Genomic DNA, 23119 nt, shown 5'->3' on the forward strand with positions numbered 1-23119 from the left:
CCCCCTTTCCTCCTGTGTCTGCCTTTTCCAGCTTCTCCTTAGTCTGGTGGAATCCTGGATTCTCCGTCCACCGCCATCTTTCCTCCTCACCCTACCCACAGCAGGAGCAATCCTAAACCAGGAAAAGGAGCAGTAGGATGGCTCAAACAGAATAGCTCACACCAGTCATGTGGCCCCAGAGGCTCTGCCAACCCTCAGTGTGTGCAAATCTCCTAGGAGGCCTAAGGGTTTAGGGTGGGTTCTGTGCGGAGACAAAGCCACTCCTAGGAGGAGAGCCTACCCTGGGGGAAGCAGGAGGGAGCAGGTAGTGACAGTCCATAAAGATAGTTCTATCAGGATTCTCCATGGAACTCTGAGAATGCACACACCAGGCCCTATGGCTGACAAAGGCCATGAGTGATTCTGATGTGCCCCCCACCCCAAACCTAACAGCACAGGATCTCACGGGACCTGTGTATATACGCATCCTGAAACTGAAGTGTCCTTTGCCTACCAGGTCCACAGAGGCATTTCCTAAAAGGTATTTTGTGGCGAACTGACATTGCAAAATGCCAATGGGTACTTGGGGCATAGTTTTGGAGTGACAGGAGTATGGAACACTGAGATGACTTCTCTGAGCCTTAACTGCTCATGTGCCTTGTGGCTGTCCCAGGGGCACTGAGGGCTGGCTGACACCAGTGCCACGTGGAACACAGTTTGGGAAATAGTGGTACAGAGAGATGCCAGCCTGGGGGTCATAGTGGGCAGCTCTATATTCCTGGGGGGGAGCACTGAGGTCTGGTATGGGGTTCCAGGCCCTTGGCTGATGAAGACCAACCTTCCCCTGGAGGCTGGGCAGTTTTAGTGATTTGCTGAGAGCTACAGACCCCTCTAGTAGGTAGGGCACTACCTAAGGGCTCCCCTGCAAACAGTATTCTTTCTGCACTGTCCTCCAGGTGCTGGCAGATCCCTATAGAGTCTCTTTGGTAGAGTGCAGAAGTGGCCCTAATTCTCTTCTACCTGTATCCACACTTTCTGCAATGTGACTTTGTCAGTCCTCTTCTCTAGGGATGGAGTCTATGTCCCTATTCCTTGACTCTGGGCTGTCCTGTGACTTGCTTTGGCCCACAGAATGAAGCAGAGGAAACACTGTGCCAATTTTGAGCCTATGCCCCAGGATCCCCCTCTTTCTCAGAACTCTGCTTAGTTTCCATGAAATGGACTTGTCTGCTGGAGGATGAGACTCATGGAAGAGAACCAAGGTACCCCAGCCAACAGCTATAGGCAGAGCTTATGTTTACACTAGTGTGTACATAAGAGAGAAATCAGCCGACATCTGAACTACCTAGCTGAACCAGCCCAAATTGCTGACCCACAGAATCATGAGCCAAATAAACAGTCGTATTTTAAGCTACTAAGTTTGGGGGACGGTTTGTTACACAGTAAATGCTAACCAATATACTCTTTAAGGAACTGGGTTGTTCCCTGGGGTGAACTCCCTTTATTTCCACCCTAGCCTCCTGTCCAAAGAAGCCAGAGAGGCAACTCTAATCCTCACCCTAACTGAGAGGTCAGAGAGGCCCTTTAACTCCAAGTTCCACACATACCTGCTGTGTCGGTACTGCTTGGTTCTGTGTCCTTCTCCTGAGGCCCACTGGAGGTCATAGGGCTGAGGGCTGCCATGTTAGAGGAGGGCTCCAGGGAGCCACTGGGCCTTCTCAGTACAGCCTCAGAGCTGGGTGTCTGCGGGGCCTTCTTTGAACTCTGCAAAAGGGAAAATGTGAATAAGGCAGTTGTTTCTCCCGGGATCTGACAAAGGGCAGCTTATATTTGTGGGGCAGCTCCTACAGGCCTCAGCCAATGCCGTGGAGCACAGGAAACAAGGAAGGCCTTGCCTTGGCTTTGGTCATTGCCAGACCGTTTGAACCCACCTCATAGACCCTACATACCCATCCCCTGGGGAGTCCCTATCCATCTGTCCCTATCCATCTGGCCCTAAGGGGGAAAGGTCCCCCTTTCTAAGGCCATTGCACAGACCCCTTTCTTGGGCTTTCCAGTCCATGGTTTGGTGTCTCCAGGACACCCATTGCTGACTCATCATATCTCAATAGAATCAGTCACCTTTCCCCCAAACTTCACTTTCCTAGGAATAACTACAGCTCCACCATCCACCCACTGCCCATCACCTCCTGCTCCTTTACTCCCCCCCATCTGGTCAATCCCTGGTCCCTCAACAACACACATGCACCATTGCAAAGACCTCAAAAAAGACCTCACAGCTAGATGACAAGAGGGTTCGGGCTGCCACAGGCTGAGCAACAGTCTGGGAGCTGGTCTGAGGCAGATCCTCACTGGGGAAGCCCTGGGGTTCTGAGCAGAGATTGGGCACAACTTATGGGGGGCAGGAGAGGAGTTCTGGAAGGTTGGGTGGGCAGAAGCTGGCAGATGGCAACACAAAAGCAAGGGACAGAGGTAGGTTACGAGGACGCACCTCTCCCATGGACTCTGGCAACTGGGTGTCCTGAACAGGCATGGGGTAACTTGACTCCTCGTTTCTGTAGCTGTTCTTGGGGACACTGAGGGCCAAAGCGGGTGTAGAGGATCCTGGGGCCTCAGCAGGAACTGACGGCGGCTCCAGTGGGGCTGGGGAGTGGTTCTGGTTCACTGGAGGACAAAGACGTAGCGATGTCAAAGTGGAATCAGGGGTATTCCTAGTGACAGGAGAGGCCTGGGTGCTCTTGGGCCTCCAGTGCCATGGCTATCAGCCCCCCACAGCTCCTAAAGCTGTCCTGATATAGGGTGCATTCCTCAGAAAAGACAAACTTCATTGAGTGGGAGGCAGGAGTGTAAAGGAGAAAGGAGTTAGGGAGGACGAGGAGAGGAAGGCCAAGGGGGGGGAGCGTGGGGTACCTCACTGGCCTCTCACCATCCAGACTGGGTCAGCAGTCACCATTTCTCTGTCCCCAGGCATTCTGGAACCCAGCAGCTTTCTCCAACTCCTCGTGGGTAGCCGTCGCCACTAACTGACTCCTGAGCTGATGCTGCCCCCTCAGCCCCTCCACTTTGCCCCTGCCACCCACCCCTGGCCCCACTATGACCACGTGTACTCAGGGGATCACTATTAATCTCCACATATGAAAGAAGGGAGGGAGGGAAGGAACATAGCGAAAAATGACAGAAGACAAACAGAGGGATATTCTAAGGCTGTAAACCTAGGCAGGGCCTCAGGAGTGGTTTTTAGTCTGAAATATAAATAGAGCTGGCTTGAATTTTCTTCCTGTCTCGGTCCCTCAGACCCTGACCTCACAAAAACCCATCGGGACACTTGGCCAGGCAGGGAGCACTGAGGGGAGCTGAGGGGTAACTGGGCAGCTGAGGGGGCTCTAGGGGAAATCAGGGGAGGGGCAGAGTGAGGGGAAAGGAAAAAAGCATGAGTGAGAAAAGGGAGACAGTGAAGGGAGGGAAAGGAGAGAGAGGAATGGAGAGAAGGTGAACTGAGGGAGAAGAAACAGGAAGAAGTGAGAAAAGGGATGGGAAGCAAACGTCACGGCCATAAAAATGAGAGGAGGCCCCATTTGCTGAGCAGAAGGAGGTGCCCAGCCCCAGCTAAGCAGTCGACATGCCATTGTCCCACGGTACTGACTGCGGCCCTATGAGGTAGATGTTGCCTTTAGCTCTGTTTTACAGAGGAAAAGACCGAAGCTCAAGGAAATTAAGGGAATTGGCAAAGGGACACGGCTAATAAGTGGCTAAGGAGGGATCTACACCCGAGTTTGTCTGCTGCCCAGGGGTGATGGGGGGAAGGGTGGCAGAGGAAGGGAGGAGATACAGGGATGAGGGGACAGAGAGAGTGGAAGCCAGGGGAACAGACAGGGGTTCCAGGAGGAGGGCCATGGCAGGAGGCTTACAGGGCAGGTTCCTCTGATAGACTTGGGCCACTTCGTCAGCGAGATTGGCCAGCTCACAGGCCCTCAGTGCCCGGATGAGGGATTCCACCCAGCCGCTCCGCCGCTGAAGGCTGTTAAAGAGTTCCCAGATGGTGTTCCGGTTCCCCCTGTGGTCGTAGCAGGCCCGCAGTAGGTCCTGGAAGACACAGCCCCATCTCCCTGCTCAAGCCAAGTTGCCCTGGTCCCTCTCCCACTCAGGAGGGGACAGCTGCAAAGAGAGGCACCAAGCAGCTATAAGGAAGAGGCAGCCATCTGAAATTGGGTCAGAGCCCAGGACAAGACTAGAGTTTGAGTTCAAGTTTAAAGGCAGCTACCAGGAAAGAGGCAGCTACTAGGCTCTCCAGCTCAGAGCTTTGTGTGAATTATCTTTTTTAATGCAATTATTACGCCTACTCTGCTGATGAGGAAACTGAGGCTTTGCAGAAAAGGTAGCAAAGATCCTACAGCAGTGGGGCAGGAATCCAAACCCAGTTAGTCTGATGCCAAAGTCTGGAGTTGGTTTATCCAGCCCCCAATACAAAAGAAAGGCCTTGGATTAGCAAAGGAGGAAAAGGTGTGTCAGAAACAGCAGATGAAGGGGGTGGGGTGAAGGTTAAGGAAGAGAGTAAAGAGTCAACCAAAGAAACAGGGAGGATGAGGGACTGGGGCCATTCTGAGACAATGAAGTAGCTGCAAAGTTTTTAGATCCACCTGAATTCCCACATACAAACAAGCAACCAGATAGCAGAATAAAACCCACAGAAAATATTTACAGAAGAACACGGTGATGGAGTATCCCCACAAACCCCAAAATACAAGGGGAAATGGTCCAAACCCCATCAGCCACACACCTGCATGCTAAAGGCATCTGTGGAGAGGAAGCAGAGGAGAACAGGGGGTTTCAGTCTGAGAACAGCAAAAATGGGAAGGGTCTGGCCTGCTTCACTAGGGGCCCACAGCAAGTTCTGAGGAGGCTAAGGTGGCCTGGCACCCATGAACTCTCAAAACTGAACCTTGGGCTCCCTAGCAGGACAGGGTCCTGCAATAAAGAGAATATAATCAAAACTGAGCCAGAACCAGGACAAGCAAGATGAAGAAAAAGAAGGTTCCCATAAAAGTGGGTGAGGAGCCCAGAGTCCGGAAATCTCAGGCAGCTGGCACCATAATGTTGAACGTTACAACAAAACAACACCAGAGGGAGCTCAAGAAAGTCGGAAAGGCCACCCTGAACCACACTTCATTCTGAATGTTAGAAAAGCAGCAAGGACAGGAAGTGGGTACAGATGAGGAAGGATGGGGTTGGCTCTGGCTTGTGTGAAGCTCTGAATTCCACGCCCTCCCCCCAAGTCTGGCTGTCTGTCTGTCATGCCCTGGCTCACCTGGTCACTTGCTGTGAGGCAAGACAGGTAAGGTAGAATCTCCAGAACATGAATACGGTAAAAATTTCGGTAATGGTGGCGGATATACTCAAAAGTCTTGTCCTCGGCAAACGTCATCACTGTCCAGGTTCTGAGGTAACAGAGGGCTCAGGCCGTGGATGGACTGAGAGAAGGGGAAAAAAGACTGGAAGAAAACAGACCACACATGCAACAGGGTTGGACATGGGGTTGGACAAAACACAATTCTTTCTTTCTCAAATGTTTGGAATTTTGGCTTCTCTCTTTAACCATCCTATTTTAGTGTTGCCTGAGTCTCAGAGACCCTCAAAGAATTTACTTAAAAGCAAATCGATGACCAAAAAGAAAATCATCTCCAGAAGAGTTAGGGCCCACTTCTGCCCTGCAAGTTGGTCAGTGTTGGGGAGAGTCTGGCTCCCTGCCATTGTCCCCAGGTCCGTATGTGCCCCTTAGCCACTGATAAAAAGAAGGCTACACCTAGAAGGGCTGCTCTTTGAGGTACACTGGGGAAAAAAAAGAAGCGGCAGCCCAACGTAATAATAGGACCTATCCTACTTTATAGGTGAAGAAAATGAAGCATTAAGAAAGGGGACTTGATAGTGGAAGTGTAAAAAACTGAGGTCTTCGGGATCCAGGATCAGGTTCTTTCCAGAACATTATGCAGACCCACCATACATGTTCTTAGGGTAGGAAGCTGAGATCCACAGCCCTGAACTCACTGTTGACCTGGGGCAAATTAAATCTTTTCCAGGCTTGTTCTTAACACCTAAAATGGCTCGAGAGCTTGTTTTGACAATATAGTTCTGTCTTATAAGCTTAAAGTTTACAAGTGCCTCAAATATAAGCAATTACTGCCAGGCACTTATGTAACACTTACCACAATTTGCAATTATAGATGCATTTGATTGCTTATTTCTTATTTGCTTCCCCACAGGGAAGACCTGCAGGGAATAAGAGAGACAAGATCTCCGCCATCATCCAATTTATATTCTATTGGGGTGGGACAGATAACAAATCAGTAAACATATACATAAATAAGAATCCTGGATAGTAATAAAAGTTACAAAGAAAAAAAACAGCAGCATAATGAGACAGAACCCCTGGAGAAGGGCATGTTGCTTAGACTGAGATAGTCAGGGAAGCCTTTCTGATTGGCCACATTTGAGCTGAGCTGTTCTTGACTGTGAGAAGATTGGTGTTTCTGGCAGAGGGCACAGCAAGTAAGAAGTCCTAAGGTGAGAAACAAGCTTGGCATGTTTGAAGAACAGAAAGCAGGTCAGGGTGGTCCAGGTTTAGAAAGCTAGGGGGAGGGGCAGAGATCAAGGTCAAGGAGGTGGGAGGAGCCACTTGTGTAAGAAAGGACAGTTATGTTTTATTGGGAGTGAAATGGGGAGCCACTGGAGGGTTCTGAGCAGGGAAGGGAGAGGATTTCTGTTGAAGACCTCTCTGGCGGTTGTGAGGAGCTTGGACTGTGGAGGGAGCAGGATGGAAGTAGGGAGACAAGTCAGCAGGCCACAGTAGGGGTCAGACACATAATAGGTATGGCTGGGATGGTAACCTTGAAGGTGGGGAGAGGTGGTTGAATTCTTGGTGTTCTGTAAATTTTGGAGGTGAGGGAGGGAGAAGACTCAAGGATGGGCCCTGGGTGAGTGGATGGATGGTGCCGTTTAGCCAGCCAGAGAATCCAGGGGAGGAGCCATGGCACATAGGGGACTCTAGAGCTCCATTTTGAACAAGTGAAGCTTGAGATGCTATTGGATCCAAGTGGGTTTTCAAGGAGGGAAAGGGGCAGAGGAGAGAGGGCCTGGCTGGAGTAGAAATGTAGGTGTCAGCCTTGAGTGAGACTTTCAGGAGACAGTGCTGCAGAAAGTACCAAAGAGCTACTGAGGCCACCGGTCCCTTGCCATAGGGGAAACCAGGCAGCAGTCCTGTCTACCAACTCCACAGCATCACGTTGCACGGCTTGCTCTGCCACCCAGTAGCCGCTACATTTCCAGTGGGGCAAGCACTAATGACAGAGGTCAAGAGGATCGAGGAGGTGGGGTAGGGGTCCTCCAAGGCTTCAGGAGATGAGCAAAGAACTGTGTGGATCCTTTTCTCCTTCCCTCCCATGGCATCCAGAGAGGTATCAAGAGACATACATTCTTCTGCATTCAAGCCTCAGCCCTTAAGGCACAGAGTTTGGGGAGAAGGGGTTATGATATGGTCTCACCAAAAAGAAAAGAAGCCCGTATTTGTTCACATTTATTGAGGATCCACTATAGGCAGGCGCATCCTAAATTTTTTTCATTTAATCCTTGCCACAAATCCATGAGAGAAGTGATGCCATGTTGCACAGCTGATCAGTGGCCCTGACAGGATTTGAACCCAGGATGTGTTGCCTCATTGCAGCTCACCATACACCTTGCAGAGCATAGAGGCCCCTGCAGCAAATGAGACTCACACAGTCCCTTCTTCAAGCTCAAGGAGGGGCCAAGGTCACTGCCTGAGTGAGGGAGGTCGCTGGTTGAGGGTGAGCCTGGGAGGATGCAACATTCAGTCCCTTTTCTTATGAGAAATGGAAATTTTTCAGACAGGTCTGAAGACCTTCTAACCGTGCCCTCCACAGCAGCGCGGTTCTCAGGTCGCTGACTCCCCTTCCAAAGGTTTTGGGGGCTCCACAGCATGTATACAGAGAACTTCGTTTTTGTTTTTATTTTTATCAGTGTTTTCCTGGCACCTCTTTCCATCCTCAGAGAATATGGGAGACGGAGTGTTCCCGATCCATGCAGTGAGGAGTTTCCGACTAGTGTGTTTGAGAACTATCGACCAGCGTGGGAGGGGCGAGGCCTCACAGCCTCGGCTCCGATTCCTGAATTCCTGGATTCCTGGATTCCTGGGCCAGACCCAAACCCGCGGAGGGCGGAGAAGCTGTACTTATAAGCAAGTGTCACCACCGACAATTGTCAAGACCTAGGAGGGAGCTGTACTCCTTCTACCCCCAGGCGCGGTCGCCTCGGCCCAAGGTTGGCGCACCCTGGCTAGGCCTCGCCCAGGGGTCACCCTGGGCCTGAGGGCGGCAGGAAGAGCTCAGCGGCCCGGCGCCCGCCTCCTTTCCGCCCAACAGCGCACGCAGCGGGAGCAGACGCCCCGCACCGCCCACCTCGCCCAGCACCGCCCACCCCCGACCTCCCGGTGCTGCATGTGGCGCGAGGAGCCCTAGCTGCCCCGACCCAAAGTGTCTTAGGGCCCTCTCTTCTCGAGCCTCGTGCGTCCAGTCTCCTCCCGGCCCCCCCGCATGCCCCAGATCTCGTGCGCTCTGGCAGACTCCGAGTCCCACTTGGGTTCTACCGCCGCGGGCCACCTTCCCAAAAGGCGTCCGTGCGCCCTGAGCCCAGAGGACCTAGCGCCCGGGGAGGCAATCTTACCTCCAGTAGCCACGACCCGGCGACCTGCAGACAGCCTCGGACCTCCACCTACAGCCCGGAACCCTCCCCGGCTAGGAGGGAGGGACCTGGAGAGGGCCGTGGGGCCATTGGCCAGATGGCAGGGGCGGGACTTCACGCCCCCCCGCCCCCAGTGGGCGGTGGGGGTGATCACTGGCCTACATTTAGGACACCGGACTCCTGGATCTGCGCTCCGAACGGACCTAGTTTCCTGCAAGGGCGCGATGGAACAGATTATTTTCTTTAATTGTTCGGTGGAGAACTTTCAAGCAAAGTTCAGGGTCGGGCTAGAAACCAAATGGTAGCAGACCTCGGAGTCTGTGATGGGCTCGGTTCCCACACTCCTTACGCAAGGTAACCCCTCCTCCCACTAAGTAATTTGAGGAGTGAGGGGCTCTATGTCCTTCGTTCCTGGGCTCCCAGGACCTGGCACAGTTAGTACTCAATAAATGTCGGGTGACTCACAAAGTTTACAAGGGCGCAAGTGCCCAGCCAGGCGATGCGCATGCTGGACCTGAGGAAGCAGGATCCCCGTGCAGAGCGTGGGCACCAAGGTTGGCTCTTAGGGCACGCTGGGTGTGGACCTTGAATGCTGCTGTGTGGGGAAGGCCTCTCCGCCCAAGGGTCTGAGGCTGGTACCTCCCTCCAGTGCTTGCCAACCGCTTTGTCCTTTCTCTGATGGGGCAGAGACTCTTGCTGAGGCTGAAGCCATCAATTACTGAGAGCGCCAACTGTGTTCCAGGTACCAGGTTTAAAGTCCGTATCATAGGGCCCATTAAATGCTCTCACAATAACAAGGTAGAGGTTTCCTTTTTCTGTTCTAAAGAGAGATTTAAAGATTTAGAGAAATGTTTGGCAGTTATTTCTAAAGTTTAAACATACACAACCCTATCACTCAGCAACCAATCCTGGGTTCATGTTTCCTGGGCATTCCTGGGTATGTGTCCACTTAGAAACATGAACAATAGATAATGTTCATAGTGGCTTTATTCACAATAGCCAAATTCTGGAAACTACCCAAAGGTCTATAAGTAGGAGAATGGCGAGACAAACTCTGGTGTGCTCACACTATGGAATAATATATAGCACTAAAGAGAACAAGCTATTGATACACACAACATGGCTGAATCTCACCAGGATGAATGGGCACAGCGGCTAAGCCAAGTACAGAGAGTACATGCTGTCTGTTCCCAGTCACAAGGTAAGGTTGAAAAACAGGCAAAACTCATCTATATATCCTATCACTAATTACCTCTGGGGATGAGGCAAAAGGAGGAGTGAGGTAAAAGGGGGTGGGATAAAAGGGAGCCTTCTGGGGGGATGGAAATACTCTGTATATGTGAGTGTTGGGTATATGGACTTGTGCATATGTAAAAATGCATCAGCTGTACACTTAAGGTTATACTTTATACTGTAACTTAAAAAAAAAAAAAAGACATCTGAGGGGTTAAGAGGTTTTACCAAGATCACATGCAAATGCCTGAGTACATACCTGTCTCCAAAGCCAGTGCTCCCAAACTGAATCGTAGGAAGATGCCTGAACACTTTTCAGATAAGATTTTATTACTTTATTTGGTAACCTTGTAGATATTTCACAACATTCAGCATTTACAAAATGTTAATATCGCACTTGAATTCAACTAACTAATAAAGCCAGCTCTGCCTTGTTTAGCCAATACAGAGTGAACACTGATTGGTTCAAGAATTACTCTTGCCTGCTATTCACCCCAAATCCAGTGACCTCATATCTAATTCTTACTGGAAGAGCATTAGGAGTGTGGTGACTCGCTTCCAAATGCAGTCGTCACCCCTGTTTTTGCTGGACCTCACAGGGCATTAAAAAAATATATAGCTTCCTCAAAAACACAATGAGAAACTGTCTTAGTCCATTTGGGCTGCTACGACAAAAATACCATAGACTGGCTGGCTTAATTAACAAATATTTATTTCTCACTTCTGGAAGCTGGGAAGTCCAAGACCAAGTTGTTGGCAGATTTGGTGTCTGGTAAGGTCCTGCTTCCTGGTTCATAGATATAGTCTTCCTGATGTTTCCTCATATGGCAGAAGGAGCAAGGGAGCTCTCTGGGGTCTTTTTTTCTTCTTCTTTTTATTCTGGGGTCTTCTTTAAAAGAGCACAAATTCCATTCATGAAGGTGTCACCATTATAACCTAATCACCTCCCAAAGACCCCCCACCTCCAAATACTATAACGTTAGGGATTAGGTTTCAATATATGAATGGGAGGGGGCGGACATAAACTTTCAGATTATAGATATCAACCATTAGGATGGCTATTATTAAAACAAACAAATAGAAATGACAAGTGTTTGGAAAGGATGTAGAGAAATTGGAAGCCTTGTACATTACTGGTGGGAATGTAAAGATGCTGCATCTACTGTGGAAAACAGTATGGTGGTTCCTTAAAAAAATTAAAAATAGAATTGTTATAAGATCCAGCAATTCCACTTCGGGATACGTACCCAAAGAGATGAAAGCAATGACTGGAACAGATAGTTGTACACCCATGTTCATAGCAGCATATTCACAACAGTCAAAAGGTAGAAGCAACCCAAATGTCTATCAATGAATGAATGGATAAACAAAATGTGGTATATACATACAATAGAATATTATCCAGCCCTTAAAAAGGAAGGAAATTCTAACACACGCTATGACATGGATGAACTTTGAGGACAGTATGCTAAGTGAAATAAGCCAGTCACAGAAGGAAAATACTGTATGATTCCACTTATATGAAGTATCTAGAATAGTCAAATTCATAAAGACAGGAAGTGGAATGGTGGTTGCGATGGAAAATAGAGAATTTGTGGCTAATGGATAGAGAGGTTCAGTTGAGGACAATAAAAAAGTTCTGGAGATGAATGGTGATGATTGACAACAATATGAATGTACTTAATGCCACAGAACTGTACACTTAAAAATGATTAAAATTTTATGTTATATATATTTTGTCACAATAAAAATTCTGACCTATGTGGTTTCCTGACACCTTTGTCAGGAAACCGAAGGAGAGAATGACCTCACATCTATGGTATTCTTGCTAAAACTCATAACCATGAAGAAACACCAGACAAACCCAAAATGATGGACATTCAACAGCTGTCCTGTCCAATACAGTGATCACTTGCCACATGTGGCAATTTTAATTAAAATTAAATAGAGTGTAAAATTTATTACATCGACCCCACTAGCCACATTTTAAATGCAATTTTCATGTGGCTAATGGCTGTCATCATATTGGACAGCACAGATATAGAGCATTTCTATCATCGCCGAAAGTTCTATTGGACAGTACTGACCTATAGAATAACTCTCCAAAAATGTCAAGGCCATAAAAGACAGAGACTGAGAAACTATTCTCGATTAAAGAAGTATAAAGAGACATAACAACTGAAAACAATGTGGGATCCTGGGTTGGACCCTAAAACAGAAAAAGGACATCAGTGGGACAAGAGAAGTAATCTTACTAAGGCTTTTGGATTAGTTAATAATATTCTATCAGTATTAATTTTCTGATTTTGATCATTATACTGTGATTATATAAGATGTAAACATTCGTACTTTTTTGCAACTGTTTTTTAAGTCTAAAATTACTTCAAAATGAAAAATTAAAAAGTAAAATAAAATGTTAAGATCTTCTTTTGATCCTATCTGGCTGTTTATATTATCTTTTACTGTTGATTGCATTCCACCCTATTTCATGAGTAGAATTCACTCATCATTGTCCATTTATTAGTGGAAAGGTGAGTCCAGAGAGTGATCTATAGACCAGGCTGTCCTTCCCTGCCCCAGGGAGGGCATTGGAGACCCCATCCCTAGCAAAACTGATCCCCAGGCAGGTGGCCTGTGTCTCCAAGCCAGTGCTCCAAGGAGGATTGTGGCTACTGTGGCTCGCATGTGATGACTCAGCAATCACCAGCTCACGTTTCCCCGCAGAGAGCAAAGTCAGGCCAAATATAGTGCCAGAGGGCCCCAAAAGGGGACATGTTCTCATACATGAGTCCCTTCAGGGAACTCTCCAAGACTAAAAAACAAAATATAATACCTGCCTTTACAACCTTCTTTCAAATAAGTCTTTAAACTGCTATTCTTTAAACTATTTTATATTTTCATAATGTCAGTTTTATTGCAAAAAAATAATATATGCTCTATAAAGCCAGGGAAAAAATAATATATGCTTATAAAATTAATATGGGGAAAACAGACATGTTTGATGAAGGAAATCAAAACCCATACTCATAACGCCACCACCCAGGAGGAATTATGCTGGTGACACTCTGGTGTCTTCTAGTATTTTCTTTTCTATAAAACAGGACCTCTGAGTCCTCTGGCTTCCTGGAGTCCCCTTTGCCTTGACCAGCCACATGAGATTGTTTAAGCCATGATCTGGGACCTAACAGGGTCTGGTATGAGCCCTTACCTTTCAGGGGTCTCAGAAGGAGGGGGCTTAGATCATGTCAGATCATGGGTCAGTCCCTGCTGTATCTGGCTGCTCCAGGCCTGTCAAGCCCCTGTTGTCAGCATGGCCTACTCATCAGCCTCAGAGCATTGTGTTGCTGGTCACCTGCCACTCAGAGGCTGCCATCCTGCTATTCCTTCCCAAAAACAACTAACATAAGTTGCTTGGCAACAGACATTTAAATGGGGGTTGGCAGGAAACAGGGAAATGAGTGCATGGCCAGCATAAGCCTTCAAAGTTAGATATCAGAGTTACTAAAATTCACGGACCTCCCCCAAGGCAGAAGACTTTTCTCTGGCCACATGCCTTCATGACCCCAGCGTCCTACCACACTGGCGGTGCCCTGTTTGCTTTCAACCCCTCTTGGTGTCTCTATCCTAGGGCCACTCGCCTAGAATCTCGAGCTCAGTGCAGAAAACAGAAGCCACCGTAGGTATTTTGTGCTTGGAAGGGTTTTGTTTCTTGAAGCATAATTTACATTCCATGAAACGTATCTTAAGTGTACAATTTGATTAATTTTTATCCAAGTAAATACCTGTGTAACCAGTATCTAGATCAAGATATAGACTATTTTCCTTCTCCTCAGAAAGTTCCCTTGTAATCCTTCTTTATCAATCTCCACCCCTAATCATTATTCTGATTTCATTACCATAGTTTAATTTTGCCTGTCCTTGAATTTAATATAAATGGAATCAAATAATACATACTGTTTTGTGTCTGGTATTTTCTTTTCTACCCATTTCAGCTTTAGCAGATCACCCTCCTATAAAATGAAATGAATGAGCTCCAACTAATCAGAAAAAAGACAAAGCAGAACAAAAAATACTATGGCACCAGAAGTACAACAAGTAGCAGCGGGGGGCGGGGTGGGGGGAGAAGAGTAAAACTAAAAAACAATGAATCTACAAAGGAAAAATGAGAAACCTAAAGGTTTCCAGACTAGTTATATTCTCACAAATTATTTAAAGGGAAACCACAAAATAAGTGCTGTGACCACTAAGAAATAATTTGTAAAGTCCAGGGGACCTGTCCTCATTTTCACCCTCCTCTGTTTCAAAGCACAAGCAATACTGTTAGCTCTTCTTACGTTTAAAATATTGTTATAAACTTAAAACTTTGTTTAAATACAATACGTACTCTGAGAAGCCAAATATCAAGATGATGGTTTCATTAGTCATAAAACATCCCAATAGAATTAATATAAATTTTACTCAGTTTTAGTTATTGTTGTATTCAGTATTTTGTTCATGTTACAGAAATCTGTGAAGAGGGTGAAAAACTTTAGTCCAAGAGGGGTAAAAAGTCTATATGAAACTCATCTATTTTTAATACCATCTTTAAGATTGTTAAGGCTATTGTCAGAATAGTCTTAATAATTAAAACTCTTTAGAAAGCTGATTGTTAAGAATGTACACATCTCACAAGATGTTTCTTCCACTCTCACCACACTACACTGTTGTTTACACCAAGGGTAGAAGTCTTTCTATACCAAAATATTATATTAAAATCACATTTCTGAACTCACTTGGAAAAAAACTACTGTTTAGGCATTTTCCATGGTTTCTTACTGAAGTTGCTGATGTATGCATGGGCAGGACAATCTGTGGAGGACCATTAATGAATCTTTCACTTAGTTGAAAGCCTACAGGCTTGGTGGTGTCATTTAAAAGCTTGTCCAGCTGTTCACTCATGCTCTTTTCACAGGTCTCACAGAAACTTTTAATTAACTCTTTAATTTGTTCAGCACACTGGGTATCCTTTCTTTCGGTTAAATTTAGACGACTTCTGAAACCAAAAATCGCATCTTCATCCACATTGTCATCACTATCTTCTGAACATCTGTTTGCTTTATCACACTTCCAATATGATTCTGTTGAATGAAGAGACGTGTTAGTTCTGCAATGTTCACAGGAGGCTTTAGGAAAAACCACTGCAGAAATTTCTTAATTCTGTCATAATCATTATCTGAGATGAAAAAGCGTCAGATTCAATATTCACTTCATCGTCAACAGTCTCATTGTCTTTCTCCTTTTGTTCATCACTATCTTCAGTGTCTTCGTCCTTGACTTCACCTTTCTCTTCTTCCTCATGACGTGGGAACCTGGGCATCCAGAGGCCGCAGTCCCACTGCCCACAGCGCGCCACTTGGGCCTGAATGCCATGTTTCCATCCTCACTGCGTCTGGTACCTTTCACTCAATGTGTTTTTGACATCCATCTATGTATGCTGTTGCATGTATCAGGAGTTTGTTCTCTTTCATTACCTCCCCCAGCTACCCGGTAGCTCTGTCTCAACATCTGGTTGATACAGGAATGCTGAGACTTGTTCTAGATCCTGACAGCTTTGTGTCCTTGCTGCCAGCAGAAGTAGCAGCAGGAAGAGGGCCTCTGCTCCCCAAATCTCTGATGGGGCATCTAACCATTGGACCTTGTTTTATAGTCATAACTCCAACTGCAAACAAGTCTGGGAATTTAGTTTTTTGTTTGCCTGTCAAATATAGAAAAGCACCCTGTAAGAAGCTAGAGGGAGCCAGTTGTATCAGTTGACTTTGGTGAGTAAAAATGCTACCCCCGAACATAACAGCAACCATTTCTTTAGCTCACAATTCTGCAGTTTGTTGATTTGGGGCCGAGCTTAGCTGGGCAGTTCTCATTTTATCTGGACTCACTCATGCCAATTCTGTTGGGAACTGAATGGCCTAGGATGGGCTCAGCTGGGATGGATCATCTCTGCTCCACATGGTCTCTCATCCTCCAGTAGGCCAGCCTATGCTTGGGGAGTGGGGGACAAAATGGTACATCACCTCTGCCACATTCTATTGGCCAAAGCAAGTCACAAGGCTGGGCCAGGTTCAAGGAGAGTAGAACTAGACTCCCTCTTCCAGAAGGTAATGAAGAGCCATGTTGCAAGGGTGTGAATAAAAGGTGGGATGAAAAGTCAAGGCAATCTACCACACTAGTCTGCAGCACCCACCATACCTCCCACTCCCAGAACTAGCCAGCAAATCCCAAGTACCCTGTTTCTTTTTTGTGCAAAGCAACAAGAGTCCCTGTACTTTACCTTTTCTGTTTCTTCATTTTGTCTTGTCTCCTGGGTTCCTTAACTTTATTTTCCAAGTCTTCTAATTAATTTTTAATGTAAGCAATAACATTTTTATTTTCTGAGAATTCATTCTTGTTCTCTGTTCTTCCTGTCTTTACTTTATGGATGTGATATCTTCCTGAATCTAATTACTGAGAATAGCAATTAGAGAGCTTTAAAAACAAAATGACTCTCTTATGTCCCCTGCGTGGTTTTCCTCTGAAATCACTTTTTGCTATTTGCTTATTTAGTTTCCCTTTTGTGTGGCAGGCTTTACCCAAATGTCTGGTGAACTTTGTTTGCATTAAGAATGAAGCGATAAAAAGTACTAGGGAAATTCTATGCACATCCACTGGCTGACCTGCTTTTGGGAGGACCAGGTGGAGACCACTTGCAGAAGAGCCACTACAGGTCAGAACACAAGGATTTCATACATGGGGCTGTTCTGTTTCTTTAGAACATGGGCGCTTAACCCGGTTCTGGCCAGTGATTTTTGTGGTAAAGTTCATGGGCCAGAACGATGGTTTTAAAAGCATTTAAAGAAACATAGAGTTACTAAAAAAAAACAAAACAATTATATTGAAATACAATTATCATTAAACTATTAAATGTTTGTTTCAATAAATATTTAAGTAGTGTTATGTATAAATGATAATACGAGGTATCTGCATCAACTCTATGGTAATATAAAAATATCCATAATTTCTTTTGGTGACCAAGTCTCAGATTCATTGCTGTTTGTGGCTGACATCTAAAAATGAAGGAAATTACAAAAGGCATACTTTGGGGGGGGGGTAATGCACATCTTCATCATCTTGACTGTGGTGATGGTTTCATCGGTATACACATATGTCAAATCTCATCAAATTGTATACTTTAAATATGTATAGTGTTGGAGAAATAAAGAATCCTACCAACAGAAAGATCCCCATGCACCAATATATATAGAAAGAGAGAAAACACTAGTATTGAAAATGCAATTGGATTATAAACATGCAGGTACTTCAAGAGACAATATAGTCTTACATTGTATTTTACACTTCTTATCCAGTAAAGTAGAAGAAAAATCAACAAAAACTCTCATCTCCTCGAGAGACAAATGAATGAAACTTGTGATAGTTTCCTGTCCACTTCCCAAGAGATTCCTGAGTTAATTTCAGAAGTTGGTGAATAGGGTTAAAAGATAAAAAGGCTTGCATTGTGAAATCCAGAGACTGGGTTTATGTAATTCCTGACCGATCAGTTGGGCCTATGATGTTTTTAAGGAGTCATCCTAAGGTGAGGGAAGAAGCAGCTACCTCCATTTTTTTCCTACCTCTCCTTTATTAAACAAACAAACAAAAAACCTATTTATCCGGACAGCAGTTCATTGTATGCCAATTGTACTTCATAAAACTGTAAACGTTTTCTAAAAAAGGAAATGTTAATTTCAGTTGATGATTAGTAGAAAGATAATTTTTTTCTCCTATCTAAGTTTGCAGAATCCCCTAAATTCCATCTGTGGATTCCTTGAAGGTATGTGGCTCCCAGTTCCCATTATTGTCCCAATAATGCCCTAATAACAATTTTTTTCCTGATTCATGATCTAGCCTGTGATCACACAGTACATTGAGTCATTATATTTCTTTGCAAGGAACTGAAGCAGTTCCTTGGCCTTTCATGGCCTTGGTAAGTTTGAAGAGGACAGGCCAGAATTTGCCTCTGTTTGGCAAATTCTGTTTGGGTCTGCAGTTTCCTTCTCATCAGACTCAGGTTAAGCATTGTTGATGCTCAGAAGTGACGTGTCCTTGCACATCATGAGGCACCAGATGTCTGTCCCATTATCAGGGATGTTCACTTTGCTCACTTGGCAAAAGGAATGCCCTCCAGGTTTCTCCTCTTTAGATTTGTTTGTGTATCCAATGCTTCAAAGTCCAATATTCGAAATGTCAGAGTTGGAATAGGGAAGATTTATTGATTGAGAAGGCACTAGCTCGAGAAGACATGGATCCTGAACACTTCTGCAAATCCATCTTAAGAGCACCCCAACTCAGTTGTCTTTCATGTTGAGGGAGGGAGGAGGGGTGGGGCAAGAGGTGGGTGAAGACCCTGTAGACAGCTAGGGACTGACAGCGATCCAAGGAAGAGAACGTAATCTCTAATTCTTTTTGTTTCTTGTAGGTCCATTGACCAACTGCTGATCTGAGTCCAGTCTTGAGGCTCCTGTAAATCTTTGTTCAACGCTCATTATTTTGTACATATTTCCCCACCTCTTCAAGAGAGGCACAAGGGGCTGTTTTTACAAAATACTCAAGCCTCAAGCAGAATTCCTCTAGTTAATTGGCATATCTATAGCAGGAGCTATAAGCTTGAAAGCCATAAGAGAAATGCAGGCTAGAATTAAAGTAAAATCAGAGTAAGTAGCATTTCACTCTGTTACAGAATTACCGTTTCCCCATTTTAAATTAATAAGTAATTCATGGAAAAGTACTTGAGGCCATGTAAAAATTCGGTTCCTCATCAACCTTTCACCCACTGTTTTTAGCATCTCAGTATAGTTCATAGGTCTTCTTTGTACACACCCAGTGTATTTCTAATTATATCTGATTCTAGGTATTATATATTTTTGGCCTTTATCCTGAATGGGACATTGTCTTTCATTATATTTACTAACTCATTATTATTCGTGGGCATAGGAAAGTTATTGATTTTTGCTCATTACTTTTGTTATCAGCCACTTACCTAAGGGCCTCTCTGAGTCAGGGAAGGTTCCTTTCTTGGCCAGGACTTACTTTGTCTTTATCGCGTGTATATTACAGGACTAGATGAGCGAGAGACCTGTCAGAGGGTTTTTTGTTTTTGTTTTAATTAAAAATTATTGGGGCAACATTGATCACAGGGCTGGTTTAATATGTTTAACATATGGAAATCAATTAATGTGATACACCACATAAACAAAATAAAGAATCATATGATCACATCAATAGATGCAGAAAAAGCCTTTGACAAGCTACGGCATCTATTTATGATTAAAACATTTAATAAAATAGGTATAGAAGGAAAGTACCTCAACATACTGAGATCATATATGACAAATTCTCAGCTAACATTATCCTTAACCAAGAAAAGCTGAAAACCTTTCCTCTTAGAGGAACAAGATAAGGCTGTCCATTATCAGAGAGTTTTAATATCCTTTTACTTCTGGTCAAGTCTCAATCCCAAGCAATGCCCACAGTGTAGACACTGTTCCCAGCTCTAGCTTAATGTGGAGTCTTTACTGGTCCAAATACTTCTGGACCCTCAAGCTAGCGTGGCTGTATAATTGGGGTAGATACAGAAGGTGTCATTCCATTAGGAGGCTTTGTAAACCCAGGTTATTGTTTCACAGAGGGGAGGAGTTCTGACCACTTCACTCACCTTTCCTAAGGGCGGAAATCATAGGCCTTTGGCAATTCCCAGTCACAACTCTGTCCTTTTTCAGAACACTGAGGGGAAAGATCATTCCTATCCAGAATAGTGGTGTTGAAGGCAAGCCAGCCTAACTTAAGACAGGAGGCCTTGTAGCAGGAAACATGAAAATGCTACATAATTGCTTCCTTTGCTGTCAAAAGCAGTTTATCATTTGGGAAAGAAACATATGGTCCTGGGCTGTCATCCTTGTGAGATAACAAACTCAGTCTATTGTTTTCTATCTGCTTCTCAGGAAGAAGAAAAGTTGTTAGACGGTGATATTGCAAAGTCCCTAGCCACAAGGTTCTCCTATAAACCACCTATTCATTCATGTATTCGTTCATTCACTTGTTCAATATATACTGTGTGCCTGTTACGAGTCAGGCACTATGCCAGATGTTAATGTAGAAAGCAAGAGAATGGAAGTTATAACCTAATAAGGAAAATAAACATTAAATTTAATAACACAAATAGATGCAACGAGGGGTGGAGGGGTAGAGAAGGAAAGGCTGTAAAAAATTATTACAGATTTCTATGGCCATGCCACCGTGAACATGCCCGATCCCATCTGATCTCGGAAGCTAAGCAGGGCTGGGCCTGGTTAGTACTTGATGGGAGACCACCTAGGAAGACCAAGTACTGTAGATAAAAAAAAAAAAAAATTAGTACAGATTTGGTGCTTCTTTTATTTCCTATGCTTTTTTTTCTTTTTCCCCTTCTAACTTACTCTAACAAGCACCGTCCAACATGTGCCAGTTAAGTGACAAATGTTCACTTCACAAATGTGCTAGGTATCTATACAATGCACTTTTCAATGTATTGTTTTTACTGTTTATTAAAGGCAAAATTATGAATGTTTATTTAAAAACTATAAAAAAGATGTCACATCATGTACCGTCCCAGATAAAAGGAAGAGTAATACCATCAAACTCATTTAAAAAAAAAAAAATTAGTGCAGCTATACCTGCCTCTTAAGGGGGACGTATGATTTATCTCTGAAAGGAAATATCTTTTTATGGCCCCACTTACAGACATTAGTGAGAAAGGAAGCCTTGCCTGAGAATTTAATCATATCCCATAGGAGTTTGTGATTTCAAAGCAGAACTAAAAATGTGCTTTAAGCTGATGAAGTTGGAGCCCCAGAACACTCTATTTCTTTCTGTTTAAGGAGGCATAGCTATGCCATCAAATGGCTGGCCTGGAACCAGGTTGGTTGGGGAGGATCCCTACACTGCTCAGTATGAACAGGAAAGGAGTGAACGGTAATGAAACGAGGGTGCTGGAGACCAGAGGGCGCAGGAGGGAGCAAGGGAGTTACTGCTTAGCAGGAACAGAGTTTCTGTTTCAGATGATGGAAATAGATACAACGTCGGGAATGTACTTAATGCTACAGAACTGTACACTTAAAAATGGTTAAAACGATCAACTCTATGTTATATATATTTTTATAAGAAAAAGAATAAAGAAAAACAATTTCTAATAAAAAACTTAAAAAGAAGGACCCTGGGAAGTGGGAGGGACTAGGAGTGAGAAGCTCCCCCTGCCCCACCCAAGGGAAATCATCAAGAGACTCAGGAATAAGAACGTCTAACAATCAATCAATCTTAAGTTTTTCTGTTCTGTCGTTCTTTAAGATAACTCTCCTCTATCTACCTAAACTTTAGAAAAAGTCTGTTATTCCCAAATGCCTGCTTCTTTGGGGAAGAGGCATAAGACCTACATAAATTGACTAAATGTTAAACCAGAGCCTACAATGTGCTGCTGCCAGACCACGGGAAACCCACAGAACAAAGGAAGATTCCTGCTGGGATTACTAACAAACCATTAACCCTACCGTGAAGGGAACAGAGTCTTTATCTTGGACCCTACACAAAATAAACCCAACCATTCATTCCCTATGGCCAAAACCATAGGGAACCTATGGAACAAAGGCTGAGATTGCTAGCACACCTTTCACATCGCATACCCACGCCTTTCAGCCTTTCACGCTACATACCCTATCGTCAAAGGAAAACAGGTAAATAAAGTCTTTAAACTGTAATTCGTAGAAACCAAGAATGATATATAAACAATTCCCAGAACACTTGGGGTCTCTGTCTCTGTCTCTCTCTCTCTCTCTCAGCCCCCTCTCACTGTCTCTCTCAGTCTCTCTCGGTCCTCTCAATGTGTGCATGTTATGTCTGTCTCTCTGCCCCTCTCAGCTCTCTCCTTATCTCTGAGAGAAGACCATTCTTTGTCTGTGGAGCATTATTCCTTTTCTAATAAACTTTCCTTTTGTCTCTAGCTCTGGTCAGTGCTTAAATTCTTTCCTGAACTCAGTCAAGAACCCTCTCTCTCTGTGCAGGACTTGAATCTGTACTGCATCAGGGGGATCAAGGGAAAGAGACAGCAGGGCAGAGATATGGGATAAGCCACATGCCCTGAGGCCCAAGTGAGACTGACAGTTCCACAGAAGCAGATGAGAACCAGTGATGCCTAAGAGACACATATGATGTGCTGTGGTAGTACTGCGTATCCCACTGCAAGGAGGATAAGCGCTCAATCCATTGGCATTGGAATACTAAGGGATGGACCAACTCCATTGGGGTGGAACACGTGGAATCCCCAGAAGGCAGAGGTCTGAGCCTCATGAACTTCATAGCCTACGGGCTCTCTCCTAGGTTAAGCTGGTTAAACTAGGTTTAACTGGGTTAAACTGGGTCCAGTGGGGCTTTTGCAATGCAGGTCCTACTTCATTGAAAATAAGAGATACAGCTTCAGGAAGTGATTTTTCTTTTTGGTGCTTTCCGGTATCTGCCATGTTGAAAGAATTAAGGGGTGGCTGGAGATAGCTATGGATAACAGGCAAAGGAGAGCCAACTAGTGCATAACTGGAATCCCTGAAGAAACAAAAACAATGAAATATAATAGCTATTTAAAAATATAATTCAGGAAAATGTTTCTGAAATTTAAAAAAAAGGATTTCAATCTACATTTGAAAAAGATATAGTCTAGTAATATTACTGGAAAATAAAGAATCTTTAGGGCACTCAGGCAAAAAGACCAAATATAAGGCTCTAAACAGTTTTTCTGAACATACAAGAATGCAGGAATATTGTTCTTATGAGGTCATGTAGAAATGGAGAATAAAAGAGGAAAAAACTGAAACTGAAGATTTTCTAGGAAACACCACATATCAGAAACTATGGGATACAGCTAAAGCAGTGGTCAGAAGAAAATTCATAACTTAAATACTAATACCAACCTTTTAAAAAAGACTGATAACAAAAGAATTAAGCACTCTTAAAGAGTTACAGATAGACTAAGTGAAAACAGGCTTTACTGAATGAAAATAAAAGCAGAAATTAATGAATTAAGACTGTTTTCCCCCTTAAGTTAAATAATAGGTATTTGGACGCTCAT

The 23119-nt window shown here is 44.6% G+C and overlaps 1 protein-coding gene, 2 long non-coding RNA genes and 2 pseudogenes across 9 annotated transcripts in view; 3 read left to right on the forward strand and 2 right to left on the reverse strand.

Moving 5' to 3' along the window:
* LOC120603440 (uncharacterized) overlaps positions 1-1741 on the forward strand; it is a 12733-nt gene extending 10992 nt beyond the window's left edge. The window contains exon 2 of the long non-coding RNA XR_005653011.1: positions 1111-1741. This is a non-coding gene — a long non-coding RNA (uncharacterized LOC120603440). The remainder of the gene's footprint in view (positions 1-1110) is intronic.
* MAVS (mitochondrial antiviral signaling protein) overlaps positions 1-8860 on the reverse strand; it is a 12314-nt gene extending 3454 nt beyond the window's left edge. Inside the window, exons 1-5 of one of the 7 annotated variants that reach the window (XM_039863795.1) lie at positions 8710-8860; positions 5285-5468; positions 3888-4062; positions 2471-2643; positions 1587-1743 (exon numbers count right to left, since the gene is read on the reverse strand). In XM_039863795.1, coding sequence (XP_039719729.1) covers positions 1587-1743; positions 2471-2643; positions 3888-4062; positions 5285-5401 — 622 coding nt within the window. In that variant the 5' untranslated portion in view covers positions 5402-5468; positions 8710-8860. Of the gene's footprint in view, positions 1-1586; positions 1744-2470; positions 2644-3887; positions 4135-5284; positions 5469-6179; positions 6254-8709 lie in introns of those variants that run through there. The other 6 variants (XM_039863798.1, XM_039863797.1, XM_039863799.1 and 3 more) reach the window with 6 other exon arrangements.
* A 2548-nt stretch (positions 8861-11408) lies between these two features.
* LOC120603436 (BRCA2 and CDKN1A-interacting protein-like) lies at positions 11409-16317 on the reverse strand (annotated as a pseudogene).
* A 249-nt stretch (positions 16318-16566) lies between these two features.
* LOC120603441 (uncharacterized) lies at positions 16567-18535 on the forward strand. Its single transcript, XR_005653012.1, has 3 exons — positions 16567-16699; positions 17763-17803; positions 18449-18535. It is a non-coding gene; the product is annotated as an uncharacterized LOC120603441 (long non-coding RNA).
* Positions 18536-20247: 1712 nt separating this feature from the next.
* LOC120604034 (uncharacterized) lies at positions 20248-20365 on the forward strand (annotated as a pseudogene).
* The last annotated feature ends 2754 nt before the right edge of the window (positions 20366-23119 follow it).

Source organism: Pteropus medius, unplaced genomic scaffold (genome assembly GCF_902729225.1).
Source record: "Pteropus medius unplaced genomic scaffold, Ma_sr-lr_union100, whole genome shotgun sequence".
Lineage (NCBI taxonomy): Eukaryota > Metazoa > Chordata > Mammalia > Chiroptera > Pteropodidae > Pteropus > Pteropus medius.